The sequence below is a fragment of the Podarcis muralis genome, chromosome 10 (genome assembly GCF_964188315.1).
Source record: "Podarcis muralis chromosome 10, rPodMur119.hap1.1, whole genome shotgun sequence".
Lineage (NCBI taxonomy): Eukaryota > Metazoa > Chordata > Lepidosauria > Squamata > Lacertidae > Podarcis > Podarcis muralis.
In genome coordinates, this window is record NC_135664.1 from 63,430,086 (window position 1) to 63,454,538 (window position 24,453).

At 45.1% G+C, this 24,453-nt stretch overlaps 1 protein-coding gene across 2 annotated transcripts in view; it reads left to right on the top strand.

The window, feature by feature from the left end:
- Nucleotides 1-24,453, top strand: part of BCAT1 (branched chain amino acid transaminase 1) — a 60,153-nt gene that overhangs the window by 20,739 nt on the left and 14,961 nt on the right. Inside the window, exons 3-7 of one of the 2 annotated variants that reach the window (XM_028745710.2) lie at nt 7,832-8,032; nt 12,889-12,945; nt 20,150-20,260; nt 22,102-22,221; nt 24,272-24,435. In XM_028745710.2, coding sequence (XP_028601543.1) covers nt 7,832-8,032; nt 12,889-12,945; nt 20,150-20,260; nt 22,102-22,221; nt 24,272-24,435 — 653 coding nt within the window. The remainder of the gene's footprint in view (nt 1-7,831; nt 8,033-12,888; nt 12,946-20,149; nt 20,261-22,101; nt 22,222-24,271; nt 24,436-24,453) is intronic. The other variant, XM_077935286.1, reaches the window with a different exon arrangement.

Genomic DNA, 24,453 nt, shown 5'->3' on the forward strand with positions numbered 1-24,453 from the left:
CCAAATTCAAAAACTAGCTGGATTTTTAAAAAACAGAACAAAAAAAGCAGCCTTCATCAAATGTCTGAAAGTGGACAGTCTCTGACTACCGTCTGAATATGGCTCATGTTAGCATCTGGTTTGTAATATTTGCAGTGAACCTTGTCTAAACCTTGCAGATTTTATCTACACTCTTGCTTACTGTGGCTTTTAAAAAAAGCTTTGGTGACTCCGTTTCAGATTTTAGATTGTTTCTCTGAAGGCATCAGTTATAATTTTGTCGTAAAGAGGCTTAGGGAGCCAGTGTGTCTGTCGAATGGTCTAAACGTGTAAGAAAGGAATAAAATCCTGCCGTAATTGGGAGTATCTTTATGGCAGGAATACTACTGTGAAGAAGGCTGTGTGCTTTTCAGAGTACCTTGGGTGGGAAAGGAAAATTACCCTGGCACAAGTTAATATGTTCTTACGAAAGCTCGCTCTAAAAACCATGAATGAGCTGGTTTTCGCAGACACACAAGAGATATGAACAGGCAGTTTGTTTTTTTCCACAGTAATTTCCCTTCCTGTTGTCTTGATGGGCACTGTGTTTCTGCTGAAACCGCTTACGTTTTCTTGGAATCGGACTTGATATGGATCCAAGGTCGCTGCGGTGCGCATGATTGTTGCGTGTCTGTGTGTGGTCTGTTTCCTATTAGATTCGTCCAGGAACAAACATGAAATGGAAAAATAGAGCCAGAATAAAATAGCACAGAGGACTCTTAATCAGTATTGTTGGGGGGAGAGAGAAAAGGGCTGCATAGGCTTCTGGGGACCGCTCACCAGAGGTGGGCGGGGTCCAAGGCAAAAGTGAGTGGAGCAACAGATGCAAATGTTACCTTTCTCCAGCGGGCTAGCGTCTACACACAATCACATACCCATTTCTGTCCCCCATCTAAATATGGAAGAGGCGTTATCAGAAATCCAGGACATATCCCAGGCAAAAGCAGTTGAGTGCCACACAGTGCCAGTGAAGGTCCAAGGGCCAGACAGAGAGACCTGGAGGGCCACATCCGGCCTCTGGACCCCAAGTTCCCCATCCCTGTGGTATTGCGCCTATGCTACAACCATGGAATTATAACGTTGGAAGGGACCATGAGATAACCCCCTGCAATGCGGTTATCTTTGCCCAGCGTGGGCCTCAAACCACAACCCTGAGCTTAAGAGTCTCATGCTCTTTACTTGTCTTATTCATTTATTGTAGCTTGGCTCCAAAGATCCAAACCATAATAATTGAGGGTTAGTGATTTCCCTCTGCATCTCCCCCCCCCCAAAAAAAAACCTATATGTGGAGGGTTACTCTGGAACCATTTAAAGGAGTGTTGTGTATGGAGGAAGGCTGCATGTCTTTGCATTAAAGTCTGTGTTTAGGTGGAGTATAGATAGTTTCATTTATGCCTGCTGAGTCCGTGAGGTTCAGCATTGACATTCTGAAATGCTGTACAGCAGGGATGTCCAAAAGGTCGATCGTGATCTACTGTTAGATGCCCGGGAGGTTTTGGTGGATCGCAGTCTATCGCTGGGTCCCTTTCCGTTGTTAAATTAGAATCCTGCCCCGCCCCCTTGGCCCACAATCTGCAGAATGGAAGACGGAGTATACTGATCTGTTGGTGAGTGGCTGTTCCCCTTCCTCCCTAAAAAAAGCTGAACAACTTTGCCTTTAACTCACAAAAAACGGGGCTTTTCTCCTTCCTAAAACAAGCTCAGCAACTTTGACCTGAACCCTCCAAAAGGCGGTAGATCACTGTCAGTTTTTAATTCTGTGAGTAGATCGCAGTCTCTTGGGAGCTGACCATCCCTGCTCTACAGGAGCCAGAATCCCTGTTTCTTTGCTGGACATGGAATCATAGAGTTGGAAGGGTAATCTAGATCGACCCTCTGCATTGCAGGAACCACGGCTAAAAAATCCCTGGCAGATAACCCATCCAACCTCCTCCAATGAAGGAGAGTGAACCACCTTCCAAGGTAGTCCCTTCCACTTTTGAACAGCTCTTACCATCAGAAAGTTCTTCCTAAGTTTTTGTCCCTTTCAACTCTGCAATTACATGATTCTATCGAGATGGAATCTCCTTCCTTGTACAGTGGTACCTCAGGTTACAGATGCTTCAGGTTACAGACGCTTCAGGTTACAGACTCCACTTACCCAGAAATAGTACCTTGGGTTAAGAACTTTGCTTCAGGATGAGAACAGAAATCACGCTGCGGCAGTGGAAGGCCTCATTAGCTAAAGTGGTACATCAGGTTAAGAACAGTTTCAGGTTAAGAACGGACCTCCGGAATGAATTAAGTTCTTAACCTGAGGTATCACTGTAATTGGAATTGGATATTTCAGTTCCTACCTTCTAGAGCAGCAGAAAACAAGCTTGCTCCATCTTCAGACTCCTTAGATATTTGGAGATATCTCAGCCCTATCCTCTTCATGCTCAACATATCCAACTCCTTCAACCGTTCCTCAAAAGGCCCACCTCTCTCTGTCTTCCATCTGCCTGAATGAAAGGGAGCTGGAGGGTGGGGGGAGGTGGAGGGAGAGATAAGCAGGCCAATAGATGGAGCAGATGGCCCTGCAAGAACAAGCCCTTAAAAAAAGAAGAAGAAAAAGCCAGGTCACACCAAAGTCTTAGCAGTAAGCACTGCCATGCCTTATGGTCCTGTTACTTAACTTGGTCGGAGCGCAGACTCCGGCTACAGACGTGTTTTGGCTCATCGTACAGCGTCTGCCTTCGAGAGCTTGTCGTTCCAAGCGATGTGGTAGCATAAAGATTCCTCGCAGCTTAGAGCCAAGTCTGGGAATGACTGTTGCTCTTCCCCCAAACACTCCGCCACTCACCAATGCCCCACTAAGCTCTGAAAACGTATCTGCGGTTAAAAACACAGAACATTGCATGCTTCCTGGGGAAATTTTTTTTTTGCTCAAGGCGCACGGTCATTTGGGGGAACGCATCCTGATTGTCCAGGACTGGCAAGGCTGCAACGAGTGTGCAGCAAAGGCAGGAAGGGGGCAGAGGCTGATTGAGGGGAAACGGTCAGCGATCTATGGGGTTTTGTGCCACCCGCGAAGCAGAAGCCAGGAATGGATGAAAAGGAAGAGATGGAGCAGTCGGAGACAGGAGGTGCAGGATGCGTCACAAGAGGAGGAGGGACCAGGGGCTTGAAGAAGCAGGAAAGGCAGGGTGGATTTGGTTTAAATCAAATCGATTTAAATCACAATTTAAATCACTAGTCAGGAAGCCTTGATTTAAATCTCTCCCCAACTCCCCCCAGAAAGACTAATTCTTGCTGGTATAATCTTAATATTTACAACCAGATGAAGGTTTCATTTTTGGAATAATAAATTTTCAGAGTACTTTTTACAGTTATATACAAAATTACTGATTTGGTTATTCTTTACAGATAATTATGAAATTATTGTGAGGTTTAATAAGTTAATTGTTTATATTTGGACAACTTTTCTGCTGTACTTTATCGGAAGGAGAAAAAGAATCATTTCCTGAATAACAATTAAAACAATTTGTTTAACTGAAACAGTAACATTATAGCATATGTATCCATGTTTGTTCACTGATGTGGTTAAAAGATTATTATTATTATTATTATTTTATTATTCCATAAATTCTCTCCCTCCCTGCTTCTGACATTTCCTGGGTGGTCCCTTCCTATTGAGACTAGAGGGGCAAAGGGCAGAGGAGATCAGCAGTTGGGTAGATCCACAGCCAGTGACAAGGCAGGACCAACTAATTCTAGTTTTCTTCCTCCTCCTACTCCTCCTCCTCCTCCTCCTCCTCCTCCTCCAGGCAGAGTTATGCAAAGGCAATATTTAAGCTAAGGAGGAAGAATAATGCAATCCTCTGCAATGCAGGAATCCCACCCACAGCCTTCCCTGGGTGGGCTCGTACCACCAGCCTCCTGGTTAACAGCCAGGTAGTGAGTGCTACCCCCTAGACTGGTTGTAAATACAGTGGTACCTTGGGTTACAGACGCTTCAGGTTACAGACTCCGCTAACCCAGAAATAGTACCTCAGGTTAAGAACTTTGCTTCAGGACGAGAACAGAAATTGCACAGTGGGAGGCCCCGTTAGCTAAAGTGGAACCTCAGGTTAAGAACAGACCTCCAGAATGAATTAAGTTCTTAATCCGAGGTACCACTGTAGGCAAATTGAGGCGGGGAGAAAGGCGGGGGGGGGGGGGAGTTGTTCTCCATATGCCCTAACGGACCAGCCTCGAATGCTTTCTTCTCTTTCCCCTGGCAGTCAAAGGAAAATTGCTTGAATTGTGGCAGCGGCTTCCGGCAGCCAGTACCGAATAAGAAAATGGTTACAGTTCCGGATTAAATGGAAAACCACAAATTATAAGCCTCCGCAGGTGTTTGTGGTCACCCTCAAGGGGCTCCCCTTCAGGATACAATGCACTTCAGTTTTGCTGCGCCTGCTCATGTTACCAAATGACTAACATCAGACGAACGTTTTGTGCGCATGCCATTTATTTTCTTTTTCTTTATTAGTGCATGTGGGCTGCTGGGATAGTACTGTGTACACGGGCTACATTCAGCTTAGCTTTTACAGTCATACCTCAGGTTACAGACGCTTCAGGTTGTGCGTTTTCAGGTTGCGCACCATGCCAAACACGGAAGTGCTGGAACGGTTACTTCCGGGTTTTGGCGCATGCGCAGAAGGACTAAATCGCACTTTGCGCATGCACACCAAATAGCAACCCGTGCGTGCGCAGATGCGGCGCTGTGGGTTGCAAACGCTGCGGGTTGCGAACGTGCCTCCCACATGGATCACGTTCGCAACCTGAGCGTCCACTGTACTCAAGAGTAGACCAACTGAAATTAACAGTTAGCCATGTGCATTGGTTTCAGTGAATTCTGAGTAAACATTGGTGGAATGCAGCCCACAGAATTTTATGCTGGGCACAGAAATTCGACATACCGAGGATATGTAAACCCCAGGTGGCAGTATCCAGTGCACTTGTTTAGTTTGCACAAGGATTTCCATTTGTGCAGTGGAATGCCTCGCCCCTGTCCCTGTACGTACCCAGTGCCCTCCCAAAACTGCCCCCAGGGGAACAACTCCCAGAGTAGATTTAAGAGAGTGCACAAGGGCAGAAATTGTGCGTTGAACACCTCCCACTGAAATTAATTGGCCCAAGTTGGTCATGTCCATTATTTTCAATGGGTCTGAAGGCTCATCCATTCTTCCCCTTCTTCTACATTTCTAGGCACAGATCTGGGCTTCCCAGGTCTATGTCAGCACTTTTTCTCTTCCTCCACCCCCCGCTTTCCCCATGGAAACCAACTCTTCACCACTGAATCGGAGCATCCTGTAGAAAATCTGAATTGCTGTTTGCTCCGATTCAGCAGTAAGGATCGGGTAATACACTAGCGGCCAAAATTGTGGAAACCTTTTGGGAAAAGTGTATTTCTGATGTTTGATGGCTCATAACACCTGATTGGCTCTCTAAACACTCCTGCTCATTGGCTACATTCAAATAAAGGAAAGCTATTGCATATCAGCCTAAGCAAGTTGTGCTGCCTTTTTTCTGGTTATTTGGCTCTAGAATGCAGATAATTGAACAAACTTTGCATTGCATTCTTCATTAAATTATGTTTCCATTGATATATAATTTTACGGTATTACTAAAAAAAAAAAAAAGTGGTGTCATGAGCCATCAAACCTCAGAAAGACACTTTCCCCAAAAGGTTTCCACAATTTTGTTCACTAGTGTAAATAATGATGATGATGATGATAGCATTCAGGCACAGACCTGGAAAATGCCGTCCTGTACTTAGAGAACACAAGGTAAAAGGTAAGTCAATATGCCTAGCACTGACTACCACCCCATGTTTTTAAGGTAAAGGTAAAGGGACCCCTGACCATTAAGTCCAGTCGCGGATGACTCTGGGGTTGCGGCGCTCATCTCGCTTTACTGGCCAAGGGAGCTGGCATTTGTCTGCAGACAGCTTCCGGGTCATGTGGCCAGCATGACTAAGCCGCTTCTGGCGAACCAGAGCAGCGCACGGAAACAGTGTTTACCTTGCCACCAGAGCGGTACCTATTTATCTGCTTGCACTTGATGTGCTTTTGAACTGCTAGGTTGGCAGGAGCAGGGACCGAGCAACGGGAACTCACCCCGTTGCTGGGATTTGAACTGCTGACCTTCTGATCGGCAAGTCCTAGGCTCTGTGGTTTAACCCACAGCGCCACCCGTGTAGTAGCTCTCCACAATTTAAGACAGCAGCTTCTCCCCACCAAATCTAGAAATGCTGGGAATTGAACCTGGAACCTTCTGCATGCAGGGCAGATTCTCTACCGCTGAGCTACCGCCTTTCCCCAGTCTGCCCCCCGCCCTGCAGATTAGATACAGCCACTGACAAACTAAAATAGCTATTGCATATGTATGTATTGTCCCATTGCGTTTGCTTTCTGAGCCTCCCAAGTTGCCACCTGTCGAGGCTCCCCACGAAGACCAGGTTCCCCACACGGTGGCTCTGAATGCCAGCACAATCACGCAGCCGCTTTTGTCCTTTCGCAGCCACTGCTGGTTCTGTTAAGGACAGCATTTCCTGCAGTGCTTTCCCGCCTGCCTACATAGAAGACTTCGGTGCCAATTTTACATCCTGACAAGTCAGCATTAACATTTCCTCAACGCAGACGTTTTGCATCGAGGAAATGAACCTCCGGTTTTCCACCCTATTCTCTCTTGGGTTTTTTGTTTTTTTTGGTGCACGTGTCTTGGTGCAGGATGAATGTTAATTCTGTTTTTCAGCTTGCAGTCCTGCGCTTACTTAGGGCAGCATGTGCCATGTGATTGCAGTGGCATTATCTTGTTTTCCAAAAATCAAAATCCCTGGTAGTAGCAGTAATAATGATAATAATTTATTATTTATACCCCACCCATCTGGCTGAGTTTCCCCAGCCACTCTGGGCGGCTCCCAGTCGAATGTCAAAAGCAATACTGTATTAAATATTAAAAACTTCCCTAAACAGGGCGGCCTTCAAATGTCTTCTAAAAGTCAGACAGTTGTTTATCTCTTTGACATGGGAGGGCGTTCCACAGGGCGAGTACCACTACCGAGAAGGCCCTCTGCCTGGTTCCCTGTAACTTGGCTTCTTGCAGTGAGGGAACCGCCGGAAGGCCATTGGCACTGGACCTCAGTGTCTGGGGTGAACGATGTGGGTGGAGACGCTTCTTCAGGTATATAGTGGTACCTCGGGTTACAGATGTTTGAGGTCACAGATGCTTGAGGTTACAGACTCCGCTAGCCCAGAAATAGTACCTCGGGTTAAGAACTTCAGGATGAGAATAGAAATTGCGGTTCGGCGGCAATTGGGAGGCCCCATTAGCTAAAGTGGTGCTTCAGCTTAAGAACAGTTTCAGGTTAAGAACGGACCTCCAGAATGAATTAAGTTCTTAACCCGAGGTACCACTGTATAGGACCGAGGCCGTTTAGGGCTTTAAAGGTCAGCACCAACACTGGTTGAAAGGACCAGTGTCAGCACTTCATATCCTTGGCCAATGGACAGGGTCCACATGCCCTGGCAGAATGCGCCAGCGTTGCTGGATGGCTTCCCATGGCGAGTGGCTGTGAACTCCTGTTTTAAATTGCTGTGAGTGATCGCCAAAGAAGAATTTTTGTACAAGCAGACCTGTCTAAATGCTAAATAAACAGGCCATGTGGGCAAGCCCCCAAACCATAATGCACTTTGCTTCTTGCGGTGCCATCTTTGAAATCTAGTCTCGGGATAGTTTCAGCTGGACACCATCGATATAGCTTTACATGTGTTTTCATGTGCTGCTGTTGTTTTCGTCTGCCCAGGCTGCTGATCTAATCATCACCCCGTCTGCAACTTTCAAAGAGAAGCCAGACCCGAAAGGCCTGGTGTTTGGGACTGTCTTCACCGACAACATGCTCTTCATCGAATGGTCGCTGGCTTCCGGCTGGGAGAAGCCTCACATCAAACCTCTGGAAAACCTCTCGCTGCACCCGTCCATCTCTGCTCTTCACTACGCCGTAGAAGTGAGTACAGCGACAGTATGAGAAGCAGCGAAACAGTATAATGCCACTTTAAGCCATCCTGGCTTCCCGCAAAGAGTCGCGGGAAGTGTTAGTGTGTTAAGGGGGCTGAGATTTGTTAGGAGACCCCTGCTCCCCTCTCAGAGCTACAGGTCACTGGGAAGCGGCATTGGTCGTTAAACTATTATGGGAATTGTAGCTCTGAAACAGGAGCAGGGGTTGCCTAACAACTCTCAGCGCACTTAGGAGCTCATGATGGTTTACATGCAGAACTACTGCTTTACGTGTACAGTCATACCTCGGGTTACAGACGCTTTGGGTTGCGCGATTTAGGGTTGCGCACCGTGCCGAACCCGGAAGTACCAGAACAGATTACTTCCGGGTTTTGGCGCATGCGCGGTAGTGCTGAATCGCAACCCGGTCGTGCGCAGGCACACAGGTTGTGAACGCTGCGGGTTACGAACGTGCCTCCCGCGCGGATCACGTTCGCAACCCGAGTGTCCACTGTATAATGCAGGAGGGGGTTTTAACACCAAGCTTGCTTCTCTCTTTCTTTCTCTTTCTCTCTCTCTCTCTCCTTCCCTCCCTCATATCTATCCCCTGCTTTGCTTAACATCCAGATCATAGAATCATAGAGTTGGAATAGACCACAAGGGCCATCGAGTCCAACCCCCTGCCAAGCAGTTCGATCAACACTTTCGAAAAACTTTTTATATATAAAAAAAACACCACACCCTTTCCTCACTATTTTGTGATATTCGGTCTAATAAACATTACCCCCCCCAACCTATGGATTTTGGTTTTGAGTGTGGGTTTGTTTTGAAACAGAATATTTCTTCTTGTGCTTTGTAAAATGTTTTCACCTATGTTTCGGTGATAAAACGCAAGGTGCCCAAATCTACTCTGTTGTTATTACTGAGGGTAACTCTAGAATAATCGGATACGGAGGGAGAGGAATGCAGAGAGGGAGAGATGGCAACATTGCTGACCACATTTTTCCAGCAACATATAGTTAGGAGGAAATGTACGATGACCTGTGTCCCCATCCCCATTTAATTGGCTGCCAGGGACATATCAAGACAGGGACATGTCCACAGGATTGCATCATTTTGCTAGTTTTCTAAAGCTTTAACCTTAGCCACTGATGATATTATTATTATTATTATTATTATTATTATTATTATTATTATTATTATTATTACTACTACTACTACTACTACAATTGATTTATTAATCACACAAAGTGATTTACACGTAAAAGAATTAGAAACAGTTAAAAATACAAAACAGATATATTTAAAACAAGACTAAAACCCTAACAAGTGGACACTCATGATAAATATCCATTTATCCAGCTGGAAAAAACCTGTTGGAACAAAAATATCTTCAACTGTTTCAGGAAAGTGTAGATAGGAAATGATGGGAAATGATATATAATGAATTGAAAAAGATGTTTAAAATAACTTTTGTTAAAAAAAACAAAACCCAGAAGCCTTCCTTTGGGGGAATTAAGGGACAGAACTACCCAAACTGTATAGAAATTTATTCAAATATCTGACTACAGTGGCAAGAATGTTACTTGCCCAAAAATGAAAAGAAGAAGACGTCCCAGCAAAAGAAGAATGGATACAAAAACTTATGAAATATGCAGAAAAGGCAAAACTTACCGGGGGGGGGGGGGAATCAAGACAACAAACTACTTTTTGTAAAAGAATGAAATGGTTTATTGAATATTTACAAATAAACTGTAAATGGATAAGAACACTGGCAGGATTATTGTAATAACCTGCAGTTTTACAAGAGGATATTTTTAAAGTAGATGAATAAATGATATGCAGAAAATATTAAAAAGAAAGTTAAGGAACCACAGAAAGAACGGAAAGGAAGTCAAGTTTTGAAATGTTGAAATGATTGTAAAATTATTGAAATGTATAAAACTGAAAATCATAAATAAAATGATGATGATGATGATGATGATGAAAGTGTAGATAGTTGGCCTCTGTCATATCTCGACAGGAATTCTCTTATGGGGAGGCATCCGTGCCCTTCTGCAAAACATGTAGTTTAGCTCAATAACCTTCAACCTGGGACTCACCTTTTGGTCCAAACATACGTTTGAGGACCCATTTCTTCATCTTTCAATTTATTTATGGTAGCACTTCTACTGTTCTGACTCAATTGAGGCATGACCTTGCAGTGAGTCCCAACCCTCCAGTTGAAGACCAATGATCTCAACGTAGGGTATTGAGAACCGACTCAGTAGGATTTCAGAAAGTCATGTTTACTCTGTCAGAAGCCTGGGAGTGTGCCACTAGCACCATTCATTTATTTGTGACGACTGTTTAAGACCTTAGCAGTTTACTTCTGCCATTTTTAAACACCCGTGTAGTGCCACAGTGAAAGTTGGGAGCAGGGGCCAGGTGGAGAGCAGCTGTTGTGAAGTACCAAGCCCCCACCCTCCATTTTTCTTGGTGGGATCGGGAGCCGCCAGTTCTTTGCAGCTGAAAAGACAGCTCTGTCATGTCAAGAATAGCCAGCCAGATGAGAACACTGCTCAACCATAAGGCAGTGGAACAAACCCACATTTCTAGGGTTAACTCTTGTCTTCTCTAATTTGGTAGCAATAGCCACCCCATGCCCCATGTCAGGAGCTCATCCTACTCTCGAGTAGGACCCTGGCAGAGACACATGCCCAACTGGCATGTTTCCTCCCTCCTGGTCTTTCATTCGGGAGCTTCAAAAGCTTTCTTCTGCCCAAACATCACAGCGACCGATGCCAACAGACATCGGCACACTTAGGGATCTGCAGAGTCTTCACAGCTTGCGTGACAGACCTCAGCAACTCAGCATTTTGGCTAATCTACTTTATTTACATAGAAGCACAAACGGAGCACTGCAACATGGCTCCCTCTCTCAGACAGCAAAAAGAAAAAGAACAAAGGACAATAGTCCCACTTCACGGAACCCAATAACACAAACATCCTGTCTCCGTCACTTCCCACTCTGTGGAGTCAAAACATACACCGTCATGTGATAGACAACAATCCCATGACTGCAATCATGGAGGAAGAATTCAAACAGGCATGCCTTGCCCGTGTTTCCCATCATCCCTGCCCACTGTTCCTGCAGTTGAGCTAAGTTGTGTGTTTTTTTTAAAGCAGGCATAAAATAAGATTTATTCTGGAGATATACTCAAAATGGTGAATGCCTCCAAGACACACGATGCATCTGGTTACATTCCTAGCCGTGCTGCATGTTGGGGTTTTAAGAATGCATGCTGTGAAATAAATAAGCAAACATATTAAGGGAGGTTCAGACCTGTACGTACATCACTCAGTTATTAAAAAAACGAATGACTTGGAGCTGAATGAATGAACTGACTGCCGCGAAAAGTATTGCACTTTAGATTATGACTGCACATTTTGATATCACAATAAGCCATGGTTTATCATGATGGGAATGAGATTGCCAAATCATCAGACTTCTACTTGCCTTCTCCCCAGCACGGGTATGATAAATTTAGAAGATTTCATTTCCGTTTTGATTAATGGTGGCTTGCTGTGTTGCCCGAACTCAACCATCTGTGGTTAGCTTAACTATGGTTTGTTTAGATAGAAACAAGCCAGCTTCAAGCCATAGTTTGTGAAGTTGGCCAACTTCAGTTACTTCAAATTAAGACTATATCCACAGTTTGGGTTGCGTAATAATAATAATAATAATAATAATAATAATAATAGTGAAACAGAAGCAAAAGTTTCCAGTCTCCTCGTGAGCCATACCAGATGAGAAGGGGGAACATGGAAGGCTCGCATAGGCTCATTTGCATCATGATAAACTCTGGTTTATTTGTGATGTTCAAACACAGACACTATGGAAGTATTGTCTGTGATGTCTGGCCCATGCTGATTCATTTGCACACACAACTCATCATTCGATACTGTTAAAAGCAACGGATTGTGTTTGTTAATCAGCCCCTCGACTTTGCAAGCAAAACAAGCTATGCCACCCGTTCTGCTGGACAATTAAGTAATTTATAGTGGTGTAGCACAGTTGTAGAACTTGAAGCTTCTTCCTGCAGCAAAATGAACTGGTAACTACCAGAAGCCAGGATGGTTAACGGTTAAGGCACCAAATGTCCAACGAGACTGAACATGTTATGCCACCATTGGTCTCAGAGCCTCAGCAAGTGCACATTTCCGATGCCACAGAGCATGTGGAAAAAATGTGGCCGTAAAGTCCTCTCCCTCTTGGACACGTTTAAAAATGTACATTTGTTCTGGCATTGCTGAACTTCCATGCTTTCCAAAGATTTAGATGGGGAACAGAATTTGGCCCCAAACCCTTTCTAAGCTCTCAGGAAGACAGTACTGGGCTCTCTCTATTTTTTAAATCCATTTTTGTTTTTAAGTAAACATTTTAACCTCTTGCCTCCCAAAGAAGAACTCTGTGGGGGTTATTTTTTGGGGGGTGGGAGGAATTTTTTAGACTGAGGAGATCTGGATGCAGTCAGGCAGTTTTCCCCAAACCTAGTGCCCTCCAAATGTTTTGTATTAAAGCTCCTGTCACCTCTGATTGTTGGCCATGCACTTGGGGCTGATGGAAGTTGGAACCCAAAAGTTCTGGAGGTCACCGGGTCGATAATGACTCCCCTGTTTTTATGTGGAGCGAGGAGCCACGGTGGGATCCTGGATGTTTGTCTCGCTCGCCGTAGCGTTATTGCTGTAATACGCTGTCTCTGAAATCTTCATTGCTAATAACCAATATGCTCTTTTTAATATATGCATATTTCCCCCCCCCTATTTTTTATTTTTATTTTATTTTTTTCCCCCTTTACCTTCGTTGCACCATGTTTCCTCTAGCCAAGAGGACTGACAGAGGCGAAACTGCTCCAAATGCTATGGCTCAATGAATATACAGTGGGTATAATACAACATGACAATGATGCTTTTGGCATTCCTCCCCCCCCCCCATCTCACCCCACCCACGTCTCTCTGCATTTCTTGTGATCCGTGACCCCTCCGCCCATGATAATCCTGGCTCTGCAGGCTACGTGGTCTAGCTCGTGTGTTGCAGACGCACAGCAGATGTCAGATTATTACTGTTTGTTTGTGTGTGTGTGTGAATGAATGTATGGATGCCGCCATCAAGACTGAGCCTAAACTAGCCTTTCCAATATTGTCTTCATTTAGAAAACAGATGTACCGCTTAAGGAGGTATTTTTTTTTTGGGGGGGGGGGGGGAGAAGCAAAAACGCTTAAGCATTTAAAATCAAAATCCAGTAAATTCTTTATCCCTGCGTCTGGCTTCCATGAAACCTGAGTGCAGCCTATGCAGTGGTACCTTGGTTTGCAACCGTTTTGGATTACAACCACGTCAAACCCTGAAGTGCGTGTCCATTTTTTTGGATTACAACCCATTTTTATTATTATTACAACCCCCCCCCCCTTTTTTTTTGGGAGGCCCCATTGGCGAAAGCACGCTTTGGGTTACAACCTGCTTTGGTTTACAACTGGACCTCCAGAACGGATTATGGTTGTAAACCAAGATATCACTGTAATGGTGCTCTTTTAGATAGGAGAAGCCATAATTTAAGAGATCGCATTTTAGGGGTGTATTTTAGCGATGGCCTTTATTCAAACCAATGCAGTACAATCAGATAATAGAAATAAAGATCAGAATACAATCAACATGCAGGAAAAACCCCATCATGTATTATAGGAAAGTCAGCAATTGAACAGGATAAGCCACACAACCATCCACTTAGACTTTGGTGAACAACTGATTTTTTAGGAGGTGTTTGGCGCATCCGACAGGTCCAACTAGTCTGCTTTTCATATGCGATGAGTAAAGTCCGATTCAGGCATAAGCACATGAGCCCAAAGTGGGGATGGGGCATGGACACAAACCCCACCCCCAACAGTGCTGGTGTCCCATAAGAAGACGCCTGCTGTGTGAGGCCAAAGGTCTAGCGTCAAACCTGCAAGATGGATCTGAGCATAGCTGTCAACCTTTCCCTTTTCTTGCGAGGTATCCTATTTGGAATAAGGGAATTTCCCTTTAAAAAAAGGAAACGTTGACAGCTATGGATCTGAGATCTCCTCTCCAGTGGCTTCCAGCAGCTGAAATTCAGAAGCATTTATGCCGCCGAAAATGGAGACAGGAGAGCATAGTTGGCATGGCTGGTAGCCTCCATGAATTTGTCCGGTCCCCTTTTTAAAGCCATCCAAGTTGATGGCCGTCGTTGCGCCTCGTGGGAGTAAATTCCATGAATTTTAACTGTCGGCTGCATGAAGAAGCACTTCGTTTTGTCTGTCCTTCATTGGGTAGCCACAGCCTCTAGTATTATGCAAGAGGGATTGAGGGGGGGGGGGTTAAAATCTTAAAGGTAAAAAAGGCAAAGGACCCCTGGACGGTTAAGTCCAATCAAAGGCGACTCTGGGGTTGCAGTGCTCATCTCGCTTTCAGGCCGAGGGAGCAGGCGTTTGTCCACAGACAGCTTTCTGTGGCCAGCATGACTAAACTGCTATTGGCGCATGGAGGTCTGGCACGAGTGCCAGGGCGCATGGCGCTGTGGTCTAAACCACTGAGTCTCTTGGGCCTGCCGATCAGAAGGTGGGTGGTTCAAATCCTCGCAACGGGGTGAGCTCCCATTGCTCTGCCCCAGCTCCTGCCAAGCTAGCAGTTCGAAAGCATACTAGTGCAATTAGATAAATAGGTAGCACTGCGGCGGGAAGGTAAACGGCATTTCCGTGCGTTCTGGCTTCCGTCACAGTGTTCTGTGGCACCAGTAGCGGTTTAGTCATGCTGGCCACGAGACCCGGAAAGCTGTCTGTGGACAAATGCTGTCTCCCTCGGCCTGAAAGCGAGATGAGCGCCGCAACCCCATAGTCGCCTTTGAGTGGACTTAACCGCCCAGCGGTTCTTTACCTTTTACCTAAAATCTTATCTCTAGCCACTTTCTTCACAACATACTTTTTTTGCACCTATATCATACCCCACTGATTCGCTTTTTTCCCCTAACCAAAAATTAAGGGGAGGGGGATGGGAGACTAGAAATTGAAAGCAAAGGTCTGAAGGCAGTTTCTGTGCATTGAAAATCCTGTTTCAGACCCTCCCTTAGAACATGGTGCTGGCATGCCCAGGGATGGTGAGGTGGGACTTCCATTTTTTGCCCATATCCCCTCCCCACTTTTAGCTCACAGACGTAGGAGCGAACGCCTCAATAGGACCTGAGTTGGGGGACTTCCAAGTAAACATGCGTGCCCTGTGTAAAATTAAAGTAATAACTCCGAGCTTTTCTGGCCGGTTGCCTAGGCAACTATGCAAGTAGCTGTTTATAAGCTAGCATCGTAACAGGCTTTGGCCTAATGTAACACTTTAAAGACTATCACCTCCCCATTGGGCTGTTTGAGAGATACACCAGGGGTATCTTCTTAATGGTATTTTTATTTTAAAAGCGTTTCTAGCCTACTAAAAACAAAGGGAATAAACAGTACGAAAGAGCGGCATTAGAATATGAAAAACCTGGAAGAATAAGATTGTCTTCACTGGGAACCTAAAAGCTAACAGTAGAATTGTTCACACATTACGGATGTATCTGTGTACACAAATTGTTCAGCTGTACACAAATACTATACTTTCATGTGTAAAGTTCAGTGGCTGTGCAACCGGTGTACCTGTGTAAACAATAGCTGAGCTGTGCAAACAGGGTACACACAAACGCTACACTCGAGATGTGTAGGGGGCAGTTTGTCCCTAGGTCCAGTGTAACGTGAGAACAGCACCACCGAAGGAGCAGGATGGGTGTTTCCAGAGAGATGATTCCGCAACTGGGGTCAGTGCTGGCCCGAGACATATTGCTACCTAAGACACAGCACTAAATGACACCCCCCCCCAAGAAAACCCACCCACAAATAAATGAAGGTACATAATACTCGAAGCCTGTCAAGTTATTTTGGCATCTGAGGCAGAAAATCCCACAGGTGACTCTGCCCTTCCCAGACACTAGAAACATTATACAGTGGTACCTCGGTTTAAGAACGATTCGGTCTACGAACTCCGCAAAACCGGAAATAGTGTCCCGGTTTGCAAATTTTACCTCAGTCTAAGAACGGAATCTGAACGGTGGAAGGGCACCGGCGGCAGGAGGTCTTATTAGGGAAAGCGCACCTCGGTTTAAGAACGGTTTCGGTTTAAGAACGGACTTCCGGAACGGATTAAGTTCGTAAACCGAGGTACCACTGTATATTGAATAGCAAGTTGCTCCTCTTTAATGGTACCCAAATCAGCTGCTTGGGGCAGCCCTTCACTCTTCCCAATAACAGGGCTGGCCTGATCCGGGTGTCATAGCTAAGAAGGCCACTTGCTTAGTTTCCACAGGAGCAGGGTCTTCACAAACTGGTTTGTCTGATAACAAAACTACAGCTTTCCTTGGGGATTTCTGTTTGTTATCCCCCCCCCCCCAAAAAAAAGATAGAATGGGTGGCTTGCAGATAGGCAGGGCGCTTGCAGATTTCCAAAACAAAGGAAATGTGGCGTTTCAAAAGAGAACCTGCACTTGCGGACCCACTCAGGTGTTAAGATCAGGGACGGCCCTCTCTAACCTCTGACACCTCAGAGAGGGAGAGAGAGAGAGAGATTTTGAGGATGCACCTTATTATTTTGATGCTAACCCATTTTAACTTATTTTTTAATATTGTATTTTTTAAATTGTTGTAACCCCTCCTTTAAAAAAATAATAATAATTGGTAAGAATTTTCACAAGTTGTAATCCACCCCGGGACTTTTGTGGTGAAGAAATCTACTAATGATGATAATTTAGGAATAGTTACTCTGGTTGAAATAGATGCATAGAATTGTTGACTCAGAAGGGACCCCATGGGTCATCTAGCCCAACCCCTGCAAGGCCTCCACCCATATGAACTGGAGGCAACATGTGAACAGCTCCTCATTTGTGGAATGCTTTCCCCAGGGAGACTCACCTGATGTCTTCCTTACTTATCTTTGTGTGCCAGGCAAAAATATTTCTCTTCTCCCAAGCCTTTGACTCATTAAACAATCTATGCCCTTTGAAAAAAATAATTGGGAGGGGGGTTACTGTTTTTGTTCATTACTACGTTATGTATTTTTGTGTTTGTGTACTGTAAACCACCTTGTAATCCCCAGATGAAGAAGGGCTGTATAGAAATAATAATAATAATAATAATAATAATAATAATAATAATAATAATAATAATAATGGAATCCCTGGCAGATGGTCAACTTACCTCTTTAAAAAACCCCAATGAAGGTAGAGTCCGCCACCTCTTGTGGGAGTCTGTTCCACTGTCAAACAGTTCTTACAGTCATAAAGTTCTTCCTAAAGTTTAGTCGGAATCTCCTTCCTTGTAACTTGAAACCATTGGTTTCGGTCCTACACTCTGGAGCAACAGGAAAAAAGCTTGCTCCATCTTCCATGTGACAGTCCTTCAGCTATATCTCCTCTCAGTCTTCCTCTTCTAGAGAAAAACAGAACAAAACCAGAAACACAATACATTTTACCATAGTTGTGGAAAGCTGTGCTCAGCTGACTGTGTGGCTTGCTCAGTCAGCTGGCCAATAACTATTATTATTATTATTATTATTAGCTACTTGTTGATGGACAACCTCAAGGGCCCATGCTGGTCTTCCATCTTATAGTTCTTTATCTTTAAACTGGAGGTGGACCAGGCAGCCCTTCAATAGAAGGTGCCTTCAAATGGAAGTCCTAGCCCCTGGAGCAGGAGAAAATGAGTTTGCTCCATCCCCCATGTGACAGCCCTTTAGATCTCTGAAGATGGTTATCATATTTCCTCTCAGTCTCCTCTTTTCCAGGCTAAACATACCCAACTCAACTGTTCCTCATAAAGCTTGGTTTCCAAAGCCTTAATCATCTTGGTTGTCCTCATCTGCACACATTGCAGCTTGCCAGCATCCTTCTTAAATTGTGGTGGCCAGAACTGGACACGGTACTACAGGTGTGTTCTGATCAAGGTTCTATTACTTCCCTTGACCTGGACACTATACTTCCATTGATGCAGCTTAGAATAGCATTAGCTGGGTTTTTTTGCTGCTGCGTCGCACTGTGGACTCATGTTAAGCATGTGGTCCACTAAAACCCCTAGATCCTTTCCACATGTACAACTCATAATCTAGGGAAAGGTTCAAGCTGTTCCAATCTGAAGTGAGATTTGTCTGTGGGACTTCTGTGACCTGGCCAGGACACTTCACCAGCTCCCATGCCCAGCTCTGATTTTGTTGCAGTGGAAAAATCCCTCTCTCTGCTGTTTTCAGTTTAGTCATCCTGCCCGGAACTCCCCACTGGTTTTCCCCCTTAGCTACTGAAAAGGCTGACTTGGGCACTGCGGGATTTTCGAGATGTTTCCCGTCCTTCCAAGAACAGACAAGAAAAGGCATTGGCAAGGCCTTTTTGTCCTTGTGCAATGATTTCATTCTTGGTTTGCCTCCAAACTCTGCAAAATATTTTAGCAAAAGCTAATAATAATAATAATAATAATAATAATAATAATAATAATAATAATAGGCAGTATGGGGCATCTTCCGTAACAGTGCATCTAGGGTAAAAATAAAATAAAATAGCTGTTCTGCTCTATGGGTCTGTGTAAGAATTTAGGCAAGCAGCGTTTCAGACCAGGGACACCAAGACAATCCTAGTACAAGCTGCTCTCCACTTGAAAGTTTAGCTTATCTCCCTGTAGATTGGGCGCGGCTTTGAGATGCGCCAGCTTTCGTTTCTTACCAAATAAAATACGTTTCTCACTGTTGTGATTGCTAGGATAGATATGAAACTGTGGTGCTTTTGAAAAAGGCGAAGATACGTTGGTGTTTTGAAGCTGCGATATGAAAAGGTTTACGAGAACTTGCTACTCCAATAAGCAAAAGCTGCACTTCTAAACATATAATATATTAGGTGTTCAGTCCCTGTAACACAGTGGGACTTACTTCTCCGTAAACGCACCAAGGATCGCTCTGAAAACCTGCCATTTGCTGCTAAAAATGACAGTCTATATTTGTTGTTTTCTTCCCATAATCACAAACATACCAGAACCAAACTAGAATTATTATTATTATTATTATTATTATTATTATTATTATTATTATTATTATTATTTATATGCCACCCTATACCCACAGGTCTCAGGAAGGTTCACAGGATAAAATCACAATATTTAGTTCGGTCATAACATAAATGTGTGTACAAACTGCAAGTCCCTCTTCTGCCCTTGCATCCTCCCATTTTCTTTCCTGGCTTACTTTTTCCATGGCAAAACTGCTTGCACAATCCATAGTTTGAAATCCTGATTTCAATGTGGGATGGCATGAGGCAGGGAAACCTTTTCAACAGCGGGTTAGGGGCACACATTCCCTTGAGGGTAATATTCCAGAGAGGTTGCAGGGCCAAATGTAGGGGTGGACAAAGGCAAAACTGAAGGGAGCAATGGATGCGAATTTTACCTTTGACTACATTCCAGCTTCGCAAAAACCAGGGGTTCTTACACATTCCCTCCTCTCTCCTTCCAGCCAAACAGGAGGTACTGTCACAATTCAGCTAGGCAAATTCCAGCAAGGCAAAAACACTTAAGGAGGGTGCGGGACAAGGCTTTTTTGTATATATAACTTAGCAGCCCCACTGTTTAAAAATCGGCAGGCACTGATTGAAAATTGGCAGGTTAACCATGGGACTGTCTAACTGATCAACCAGCTGAAGCTCACAGCCCTAGAGGGAACAGAATATCCATCAGGGTGCCAGTACTGGAAAGTCCGCGCCCCTCCCCAAAAAAGTCGGGTACATTTTTGCAGCCCTTTAATAATGCGTTAGATAGTTCTTTTCTAATGTGAGAGGTGGATATAGGAGGCAACAAACCTAATGTGTGGAATGATGCAGAAGTTGCTCAGTTTTTATTTAACGTTAACGTTCTGAACATGTAAAGCTATCAATGATTTCATTTGGAATGCACATGCGTTTATTATTACAGTATTTTATTTTACCTGTGTGTGTGCATGTTCATGTGTGTGCGATATTCACTGCTATCTGCCGTTTCCGCTCAACTTCTCCGATTCCTCCCTTCTTGGTTCCTTTAGCTGTTCGAAGGCATGAAGGCGTACCGGGGGGTGGATGGCAAAATCCGCTTGTTCCGTCCGGGACTCAACATGGACAGGATGCTGCGGTCAGCTCTGCGGGCGACTTTGCCAGTGCGTAATGCAAGCATTTGCTTTTCTTCCCCCTGCTCTTTCCCCCGCTGTGACTTCGGACAGTGTTTTCATCCCGACTGGTAAATCCTTTCCAAGATCGAAAGCAGCGTTTCTGCCAAGGAGATTCCTCAGAGATAGAATCAGTGAGAGAGGACGCAAGATCTTGGGTTACACAGAGCTGTTTATCCGTATTCACAAAATGTCGAATGAGCTCCTATGCGACCAATATAAGGTCATATAATTGTAGAGGTAGAAGGGACTATGAGAATCATCTTGTCCAGGGGTGCCCAAACTGTTTTCAAAGATGGCCAGATTTGATAACAACAACAATTTATTATTTATACCCCGCCCATCTGGCTGGGCTTCCCCAGCCACTCTGGGCGGCTTCCAACAGAACACCCAAATACAATAACCTGTTAAACATTAAAAGCTTCCCTAAACAGGGCTGCCTTCAGATGTCTTCTAAAAGTCTGGTAGTTGTTTTTCTCTTTGACATCTGGTGGGAGGGCCACTACCGAGAAGGCCCTCTGCCTGGTTCCCTGTAACTTGGCTTCTCGCAGTGAGGGAACTGCCAGAAGGCCCTCGGAGCTGGACCTCAGTGTCCGGGCAGAATGATGGAGGTGGAGACCCTCCTTCAGGTATACTGGACCGAGGCCGTTTAGGGCTTTAAAGGTCAGCACCAACACTTTGAATTGTGCTCGGAAACATACTGGGAGCCAGTGCAGGTCTTCAAGACCGGTGTTATATGGTCTCGGCGGCTGCTCCCAGTCACCAGTCTAGATGCCACATTCTGGATTAGTTGTAGTTTCCGGGTCACCTTCAAAGGTAGCCCCACATAGAGCGCATTGCAGTAGTCCAAGCGGGAGATAACTAGAGCATGCACCACTCTGGCGAGACAGTCCGCGGGCAGGTAGGGTCTCAGCCTGCGTACCAGATGGAGCTGATAAACAGCTGCCCTGGACACAGAATTGACCTGTGCCTCCATGGACAGCTGTGAGTCCAAAATGACTCCCAGGCTGCGCACCTGGTCCTTCAGGGGGCACAGTTACCCCATTCAGGATCAGGGAGTCCTCCACACCTGCCCGCCTCCCGTCCCCCAAAAACAGTACTTCTGTCTTGTCAGGATTCAACCTCAATCTGTTAGCCGCCATCCATCCTCCAACCGCCTCAGATGAAGTGAACATGTGTGAAGGCCAACCCAGGTTGTTGAGCTTTTGGGGGGATTTGACCCCAAGAAATAAACTGCCACAGGGGCCGGATTAAACCAGCCGGGGGTCCAAAGTAGGCCCCCCAAACTGACTGCCTGATCTAGTCCAACCCCATTCGATTCAAGAATCTTTTGCCCAGTGCATGGCTCATACCCACAAACCTGAGATTAAGAGTCTGAGGCTCTAGAATGGCAACACTTCAGGACCACTTGTCCTGTTAGCTAGGGATGATGGGAGTCGTGGTCCCAAAACAGCTGGAGGGCCGAGTTTGGGGATGCCTGCTTTAATACATCTCTTGGTTGGGAAGGGGGGAATCCGTAATGAAGGAGAAATGTGAGACTCAAAGAACCTTCCCTGTACCCTCCTCCCCAAAAAACCCCTGCAGGCATTTAAAATGTCCAGCCCAAACTCGTGCTTTAGAGATGTGTTGCACAATTGCTATGAAATCAATTAAACTGTTTTGTTTGTTGGGTGTTTAGAATCATATGACCTCTCCTGGCGTCTCATTCACTAGCGGTAGTTGGAACGTCACGGCCTCTGGCTTAATAGGCTAATTAAACGTCGCGGCTGAAGTGTGCTCCCAACCATGTTAAGGTTATTCTAAGTGTTGCCTTCTTCTGCCTTTGCTTTCAGGGATTTGACAAAGAAGAGCTTTTGGAGTGCATCCGGAAACTCGTGGAAGTCGAAAAGGAGTGGGTGCCGTACTCGACCGCCGCTAGCTTGTACATTCGCCCTACATTAATTGGGACAGAGGTTTGTGGGAAAACTAACCTTGTTCTTTATTTTTCTTCATTTTTGCACTGGGCATTTTTGCTAACTGAGGCCTGGTCTGAACATGGCAGCAGAATCCAGAGGCAGCAGAATGAGTTGTACCACATTAAAACTGCAAGGTTGGGGAGCAGTTCTCAGAATTTCCCCTCCTGTGAAAATAAATCTGTGCATTTTTTTTAGAAAAGGGGGGGAAGAGCACATCAAAAAGGAATATTCAATCCAGCCTATTTCTTGCTGTGTCATTAAAAAAAGGAAAACCCTGCAAAGGTTCATCTATTCCTATCGCCACCTGCATTCTGAGACAGTCTATTCCGTCACCTCCTGAATTCTGCCTCCTCGTCGCTGTTGCATTTGTAGCCCAGTCCTCACTTTTGATGCACCTAGAAGCGGGCGTTGTGTGTTCATATGGAAGTTAACAGCTCAAGCTCACATGCACAGATCCTTTGTATGGCCTAAAGAGCATCCGGCATGCGCTGGTGTTTTCTGTTGTCCTGGGAAGGCATAATGTCTGTGCATTGTTTGAGCATAGAGGATTTCTGTGCAAGAGCAAGGCTCTGCTTTTAACCTTGCAACTTGCGGTTGCCGGCAGAGAAATCCTAATGTGCTCTATGTGAATGAATAAGTCCTACTTCGCACAAAAGTGCCTTCGTGGATCTCTCCATGTAAAGGAAGAGGTGATAATAATAATAATAATAATAATAATAATAATAATAATAATAATAATAATAATTTTATTTATACCCCGTCCATCTGGCTTGATTTCCCTAGCCACTCTGGGTGGCTCCCAACAGAACACTAAAAACAGAATAAAGCGTACATACTCTTTTCTGTAGCCGAAATGGCACTCTCTTAGGAAAATCATTGTGTGCAGCACAGAGAAGAGATCTGATGTTCTCTTTTGTAAAGTTGCAGCCTCTGTATTTAGAGATAACCATAGTGCCACCTAGTGGAAGTCTTTTCTTATTTCATTGCACAGCTTGAACTTGTCCATTCTTTTTCATTTGAACATTCAGATTTTCCAGAAGGAGACCTAGGTTCCCTTCTGTTTGGTTGTGCATGCTCAGGTGTGGCATTGCAGAATATGTGTCCCCTTGTGTTGCATAGGAAGTAAGGTAAAGGACCCCTGACCATTAGGTCCAGTCGTGACCGACTCTGGGGTTGCGGCGCTCATCTCGCTTTATTGGCCAAGGGAGCCGCCGTACAGCTTCCGGGTCATGTGGCCAGCATGACTAATCTGCTTCTGGCGAACCACAGCAGCGCACGGAAACGCCGTTTACCTTCCTGCCGGAGTGGTACCTATTTATCTACTTGCACTTTGATGTGCTTTCGAACTGCTAGGTTGGCAGGAGCGGGGACTGAACAACAGGAGCTCACCCCGTCTTGGGGATTCGAACCGCCAACCTTCTGATCAGCAAGCCCTAGGCTCTGTGGTTTAACCCACAGCACCACCCGCGTCCCTGCATAGGAAGTACTCTATTATTATTAATATTTATTTATTTTTATTATTGCATTTGTACATTGCCCTGCACCCGCAGATCTTGGGGCGGTTCGTGACATAAAATTTCACTATAAAAAACGCAAAATGCTTAATTGAAATAAGAACAAAAGCAAACCAATATATCCCCTCCTTCCACAATCAATATGATTTCAAATCGGTATGGAAGGTGAGCCAATTTTAAATCAATATGGAACTTGTAGCAGTAGCACTGTTCAACCGAATGGGCACCGAAGAACCAAATTTTACATGGGGTGTGTGTGTGTCATTTTTTAAAGGGAGTTTGATACATTCATGAAAGTAAAGGGTATCAGTGGCTGCTATAGTTGTGGTGGTTGTAGAGGATTACCTCCAGTATAGGGCAGTTTGCCTCTGAAAAACTGCTGCAGAGAATCCCATGCAAGAGAATGCTGTTGCTGTTTGCTGGTGGGTTTCCCATAATCCTCTGTTTCACTGCTGAGAAGAGACAGGGCTTCTGGTCTGATCCAGTAGGTCCCTCCTTATGCTCTTAATGTCACCTCTCTTTCCACTATCCAGCCGTCCCTTGGAGTCAAGAAGCCGTCGAAAGCCCTCCTCTACGTCATACTGAGTCCTGTGGGCCCGTACTTTTCGAGCGGCAGCTTCAACCCCATAGCCTTATGGGCAGATCCAAAATACGTCCGAGCCTGGAAAGGAGGAACCGGGGACTGCAAGCTGGGAGGGTAAGATCATCCTGATGA